The sequence below is a fragment of the Salvelinus sp. IW2-2015 genome, linkage group LG23, assembly GCF_002910315.2.
Source record: "Salvelinus sp. IW2-2015 linkage group LG23, ASM291031v2, whole genome shotgun sequence".
Classification (NCBI taxonomy): domain Eukaryota; kingdom Metazoa; phylum Chordata; class Actinopteri; order Salmoniformes; family Salmonidae; genus Salvelinus; species Salvelinus sp. IW2-2015.
Genome location: NC_036863.1, coordinates 42,678,771 through 42,686,290, shown reverse-complemented (window position 1 = coordinate 42,686,290; position 7,520 = coordinate 42,678,771). Strand labels below are relative to the sequence as shown.

General features: G+C 42.0%; 1 protein-coding gene across 1 annotated transcript; it reads left to right on the top strand.

Annotated features, from left to right (window-relative positions):
- Nucleotides 1-1,120: 1,120 nt before the first annotated feature.
- LOC111950170 (homeobox protein CDX-1) lies at nucleotides 1,121-6,705 on the top strand. Its single transcript, XM_023967571.2, is given in 4 exon segments — nucleotides 1,121-1,641; nucleotides 5,979-6,127; nucleotides 6,432-6,528; nucleotides 6,531-6,705. Coding segments are annotated over 4 exon segments (756 nt in total). The 5' UTR covers nucleotides 1,121-1,229; the 3' UTR covers nucleotides 6,629-6,705.
- Nucleotides 6,706-7,520: the final 815 nt, after the last annotated feature.

Sequence of the window (7,520 nt, the reverse complement as noted above, 5' to 3'; positions counted from 1 at the left end):
ACATCAAAGTCTGAATGAATTACATCTAATGTTTTATCTTTAATTATTTTTTACAAAATAGACGGTGTGATTTCGCTTTGAAGTCGYATTTCGTTTGAAATTCGATGTATTTCAATGGTATCTAAATTTAGACAAATTCTATTTTAATTGTGTGACCCTCGTGAAACTCACTTACATCCTGCATGTTTTTTCACTAGTTCAATTCAATTTCTCAAGCACAAGAGGGGTAACAACAGAGAAGCATGAACTCGGGGCACCGAGAGAGCAATGAGATTTATTAAAATTCGGAATATTCCATGAGCCACTTCCTCCTKGTTTAGAACAACCGGGAGGTGGGCACGAGACTAGACCGSCATATCACCTCAGAGATCTGTTTGAAATCCCCTGATACAGCCATGGAGCCGCGCTATCTGTTTCAGCACAGCACAGAAAGAACACAATACTTTCCCGCAAAGAACTAGGTCTATTCCATATTTGAACGCTACAATAAATTGGGGTTGAAGGTCACTTGAAATATGTTAYGCTCCAGTGGGAGAGTCAAATATATAGGCCAACTCATGAAATAARTATACGTATAGGCCTAATATTACAAGGACTACATCACCCAAAACAAGTAAGAGATGAGCACATGGCAGAATGTAGGCGATCTAAGGAAATTGTATGGTTAGTATATAGGGTCGTTTAGCATTGAATAGGGATTTATTGGGGCACATTTATATGCACAACATGATTTTATAGATAGGCTATCTGTTTTTTTTTWTTTTTTWAAGACCATGGYCACTCCAGGCCTTGCTACCACGTTCCTCGACCCTTCACCATTCTATTCCACAAGGCGTGTATGGGCGTTAAGCGGACAATGCAGTGACAGGTTCTCCCATTGAGAAAATCAACACGAACTCATGTTAGTTTCTCCTGTGCGATTTGTAGCATTCTTCTAAATGCCCGTGACGGCTTTGATGCCGGTGCTCTGCTGCCTTTGAAATGCAGGCCCGTCTCTAATGCAAATTGTCCCTGGTGGGATAAGGTGAGGGAGGGAGATGAGGGGCTATAAAATGTTGACGTCAGCGCGACACCTCTTGACTGGCAGCGTGTTTAGCAAACAAGAAGTTGAAGAGTAGGCTGTCGACCAGCCAGGTAGAGGAGGCCTTGGTTCAACAGAAACCTGGGGTAGAGTAGGCAGGAGCAACGCGCTTGACGCACACTATGCGCACGAGTTCCCATACGGAAAGATGTACGTGAGTTATCTTTTGGAGAAGGAACCCAGCATGTACCCAAATCCAGTGCGACATCCCAGCCTCAACTTGAACCATCAGAACTTTGTCCCCGCACCTCCGCAGTATTCGGATTTCAGCGGATACCACCACGTTGCTGGGATTAACAATGACCCTCACCACAGCCAGACGGGGGCCTGGAACCCCGCTTACCCGCCGAGCCGGGAAGAGTGGTCACCCTATGGGCCGGGGACAGGACCGTCCACATCTAATCCGGGGCCAATAGGGTATAGTCCCCCAGAGTTCTCTCCAGTCCCACAATCCGGTCTTCTCCCGTCTATCAACTCATCTGTTGGGCAGCTGTCTCCCAATTCTCAGCGCAGAAACCCTTATGATTGGATGAGGCGGAGCGTACCACCGGCAAATTCAGGTAGGTTACTGAGGTGTTTCATACATTTTTKTAATCAAGAAGTGGATCATTTGGTTGTCCATAAAACCATAGAAAGTAAAGCCTAAATCACGTTTTTAAATGTTTATTAAAATAATAATAAACTAAATGTATCTGTAGCAAATCACATACATATGAAATATGATGGGTTAAATGCAATATCTTGGCCCATTTTCTTTCTCAAATCAAAGATACTGAAATACTGTAGGCACCGTGTTGAGAGGGAAAAGCAAAACCAGAACCACTGCCCTTGGGAGTCACATTCGTTGAATGATGCGTGCACCTGTTCTCTAAATTCAGAGACGAATTCGTGTTTCAACTCAGAAAGATGGAATACCGGGTTATCTGTCGCTTGATTTTTCATAGTTCTTTCATTCTTTAGTATTTGTCCAATCCCATTAAAGTATTTGACATTGCTGTGTATTGTCATATAATATCATATGTCACTGACATAAACTTTATATTTTGCGCTCATTGGCACAGTTGCTCCTCACTGCAGTGCTTGTGTGAACACATGAATCACACCTCGCATGCCATCTTCAATTAGTGGCATTATCTCGTGCGTTTTATGGGTACAGATGTGGGATCTTAATTTGATCACTCTTTTGTTACTGCAAATTTTCCTGGACAGCAGGAAATGCRCATTTSTAGTGTATTTRAATTTTAAAAAGGCTTCTAAAGTTTGTAATTTCCACTWTGAAATTTCWGACTTGAATTGCCYCAACAAAAACTCTATCATACACAAATTTCAATTAATTATAATCCACATAGCCTAATAATTCACATTTCCTGTTGCTGCAGAATTATTTTCCTGCTGTAGCAAACTGACCCAAATGAAGATCCTACATCTGTGTAGTATGTTGCTATGTAATGTTTATTTTTAATTAACCTTTATTAACCTCTAGGCAAGTCAGTGAAGAACAAAATTCTTATTTACAATGATGCCCTACACCGGCCAAACCCGGACGACGCTGGGCCAATTGTGCGCCACCCTGTGGGACTCCCAATCACGGCAATCAATGTATTGACAGTTGAGGGTAAAGCAGAGTATGCATTTTAATTGCATTGTGTGTCGACCTATTGAAGTAATAAGCGCTCAATGATTATAGTTATGATTATAATTGCTTATCATCGGTAGTGAATAGTAATAGTAGTAGGCTAGTAGCCTATAATAGGCATAATATAGTTTATAATAGGCATAATATAGTTTATAATAGGCATAATATAGTTTATAATAGGCATAATATAGACTATAATAGGCATAATATAGACTATAATAGGCATAATATAGACTATAATAGGCATAATATAGACTATAATAGGCATAATATAGACTATAATAGGCATAATATAGACTATAATATAATAGGCATAATATAGACTATAATAGGCATAATATAGTCATCATCGAATTCATTTGGATTTTGTCTGGTGTAGACGTCACAATTATTACGTGAGCAATCACTCCTTTCCGCCCAACATCTGCATATTTCATAATGTCACAGGATTTTCTTCATAATTTCAATAACAATTCTTTAGAGTCAGCTGAGACGGCTAAACCTGCAAGTGATCAAATGAAAGAAACAGTGTGCTGAGATTCGAAGATCTTGTTAGGCAAATGAAGAGGTTTGTTGTCTTCTTGTATGTCGGCGACCTAGGGCTCATAGAAATGTTTCTATGTTGTAATTCTTTGTCAGGCATTMTGTCTCAAGGCGGGAGTAGTTCTCGACTACTTTGATGTCGCTCGCTTGKTTCACGCTTGTCCTCCACTAGACCTACGTCAGGCAATCCTATAGGTCCTACTGGTATAATACGCCAGGCAATGACATCATATGACATGAGATTTATGAAAAAATAATATTTTACTGACTTCAATGTAATGGGCATGGAAGCACCTTAGCTGTACTGTGCCTACAGTTTGTATTAAATCACCTTTATCAGTACAAGAAAGCAGGCCCGAAGAGAAAATAGSAAATCATTTCCGTGTATGCATGCTCCTTCTGGCCTCATAGATTATAGGTAGATAGCTGATACTGAATTACAAGAATGCAGTTTGAACCCATGTGAATCCTGTAGACCAAACTGCCCAAACTGAGAGTTAGATGACTCTAACGCTTTTCTTCCTGTGTAGAAAACCCAACAGAAATCAAGTTGTTGTYGATGGCTGCCTGGGACCGCTTATGATTACAAAGGCTGCAGGGGCACAGACTTTGGATTTCATTTGAATGCTGTCGTCTATTGGACGTGGATAATTCACAAGTACATTTGTATCCACAATTCGTCATTCCAGTTCATGTGGTTATCTGGTTGTCCCAGACAGAGAGTTCTATGGTCCGTGTTACAGATGATCTCCATGTCACTTTATCGTACCGGCCAGAAAAGCTCCTTAACCTCAACTGCTTAACCATTTATCTCAGCAGCCATCGATGATACTTATTACAGAAGTACAGTGCTACACAGATTCATGGACAGTGCATCAATCATTCTCCACTTATTCAATGTAAACACTACCACTTCTCTAACTTTTCACATTTGGATTGAATTATGGGTTTTTATAGGTTCTTGAATGCTGCTGGCATTTTTAATCGTTCCATCAAGGGAAACTATCATCGGACTGTTGAATATTTCTGTGTCCTCTACAGTTTTGTCTCTCCCAGTGCAGCATTAGGATGCGTTGCCACCTAACATTCAAATGAAATGCAGATGTACAGGCTCAGAGTTAGCCCCTTGGTGGCCTTCTCAGGTGACCGCCAACTGTGTCGTCGCTGGTGATGGGAGCCACTACAATCAGTACACTTTTCGATTAACGCCGCATTACGATTGTATGGGTCAATACCCCCGTAGACGTACACCTCAGATGCCGTCTGTTTAGGAGTGGTCCTCCTCGGTCAACATGGACATTTGACAACGACGGTCATGAGGGAATTATGAATCAGGAGGTGAAGAGGAACAATTAGGGGAACATGGGACCAGGAGGGTGTGTCCTGTGTTTCAACAGCCTAATGGTCTGGATAACTCTCTGGTCGTCAGGCCTGGCGCCCTCGCAGGCAGCCCCCCTCACCCTCTGAGCTCACACATTTTAATCTTTAACTTGGTCGCTGCATCTGCACTTAGGTGCCTCGTTCACTATGGACAGAATGAAGTGACTTTTGATTTACGGTACCTAATTAAAAAGGCTAGTTGATCCCAGAGCTTTGCTACTTTATCTGTGTGTGTGTGTGTTTTAGTGAAAGGTTTCATGTATGAAATGAAGCAGAAGCCACTTTTTCACAGATGTCTGATGTCATCTTTATTTACTCTTCTAATGTTGTTTATTTACGGCATGTAAGTTAATGTGAAATCTGACTGGACAGTAGGCCCAGTCATCCTCCCATTATAACCAATGCAGGTCAAGCCCTGTCTCCTAGTGAAAGGGGGGGGGTCTACTAAGCTAACATATGGAGTTGTTTTAAGATGGTCATACCATGGATCATTTAGCTATTTGAGTTAATATTTTAGGACCCCTTTATGTATAAAAAAATAAATAAAAGATTTGATAAAATATTGAATTTGCCCTTTACTGCTGTAGCCTATAGAAAMGCATTGACTTACACAGTGGCCGATCCTCAGGGGATACTTGAGAAGGGRGATACTTGAGAAGACACATAAGACCATAGGCCTACCTCTGAAATGCACATGAGGGGGTACTTCAAGGGTACTCCGGGCAAAGCAAAATTCAGTTGGTGGTACAGTAATCGAAAAACGTTGGGAACCACTGCACTAACATATTCATAAATGGTAAGAAAGACAGTAAAAAAAATGTATCATACGGTTTTAAAGTGTCTGTCCTATATCTAGAAGATATAAGAAAGCTCAGAAAATATTTGACAGATATTTAACCCATTATTTCTGTTGGCACAAAACTACCTCCATACTTTCATTCATTTGTATATGGGTTGCCTTCAGATGAGTCCCGTGACACATCGTGTTGGTGAGAGTCTCATCTTGTGGTCATATTCGTTTTTTAGGCCAAACCGTTCGGACCTTACACACATKTTCCGTGAGAAGACCGATTTTSGGGATGTCTCATGTGACAAACACTACTGTAGCTCGGCCACCTTCCACCGCAGATGTGRAAGGCCGACATACGCGGATGMGTTGGATTGAGATGCAGCCCATGCATATCTYCAGCTGAAATTGAYGGATTTTTACTGTTACTTAGATCGACGCATGGGTGGCGTCAATAGACTCTTAAGGATTAAAGTTAGTCAAAATATAAGTTGTTTTTCTACATTACACACACAATATGRAAGTTGACAGATGGCTGTACTCTGTTGCAGGTGGTAAGACAAGAACGAAAGACAAGTACCGGGTGGTGTACACRGATCACCAGCGGTTGGAGCTGGAGAAAGAGTTCCACTATAGCCGCTACATCACCATCAGGAGGAAAGCAGAGCTGGCCACGTCTCTCAGCCTCTCAGAACGACAGGTCAGACACAACATCATGGGACAGGGGACAATCTCTCCATTTTCTGTCTCTGTCTCTCTCTCTCTGTGTCTCTCTCTCTGCTCACCACACCACACACACACACACACACACACACACACACACACACACACACACACACACACACACACACACACACACACACACACACACACACACACACACACACACACACACACACACACACACACACACACACACACACACACACACGCAGTGCGCCTTTCTCAAAGTTTACCGGACAGTCACGGGGGCACTTACATCAAATCTTTTCTTTGTTCCATAGGTAAAAATCTGGTTTCAGAATCGGCGTGCCAAAGAGAGGAAAGTGAACAAGAAGAAGATGCAGCAGCCTCAGCCTGCGTCCACAACAACACCTACTCCCCAGGCTCTGGCATGCCTGGCAACGTTGCCATGGTGACCAGCAGCAGTGGCGGCTTAGTGTCTCCGTCTATACCAATGACTATCAAAGAAGAATACTGAGGACGATGGTCTGACGTGACGGGGGAAAAAAATGACTTTTGCCAAATCTAACCTGCAATAGCGACCCCCCCCCCCCCCCCCCCGTCAACAGCCTGAGCAACAGGGGTCAAATGCAGGGGTCAACAGCTCCAAAGACAGACAAGAAATAAAGACTTGCTGCTGTTTCCTTCGCTTTTGTAAAAAATTAAAATAATAATAATAACAAACGTCTAAAGAACAAGATGGACCAACACGAACGTCGGCCATGCGCCGTAGATCAGCTGCCGGGTGTCGGAAAGCTGTGGCGAATTCAATTCGTAGAATCATCGGGAAATAAACAGAAAATGACGGCCCGTGTTCTGTGGTTGAAGGCGATAGGACGGCCGCCCGCTCTGCACACGTTCGCGTTGGTCTSTCTTGTCAGAAAGAGACAAAGAACAGATATAAACATATATAGATATTAAACTGTTGTATTTGACTGTTATAATGGCTTCTACTGTTTCTATTGTTGACACCTCTTCTGCTCTGCCCATCACATACTGGAAATACTTGTAAATGGTTCTGATTCCAAGCCAGAATAATAATAAGTGTATATTTTTTAAGTAATTTGTATTAAAAGCTTTATTGTAAACTCTGGAGCTCATTCTTTATAGAAGGAAAATGGAAGAGATTTGGAGCACACGTTTASAATATGACCATCTGTCACACACTTAGGATTACATCATTTCAAAAGTGTCCACAATGTGAAATCCTACTTCAATGTCTTAAGGCTACGTAAGTGTGGCCATAAGCTTACTGTACAACACGTGTTTTTTTCCCGAGGCACTCAAATGACAACAATGCATTTCAAATGGGATGGAATGGGATAAACATCATTGAAGAAATGTGATTTCAGCGGACACTTCATCTCTGA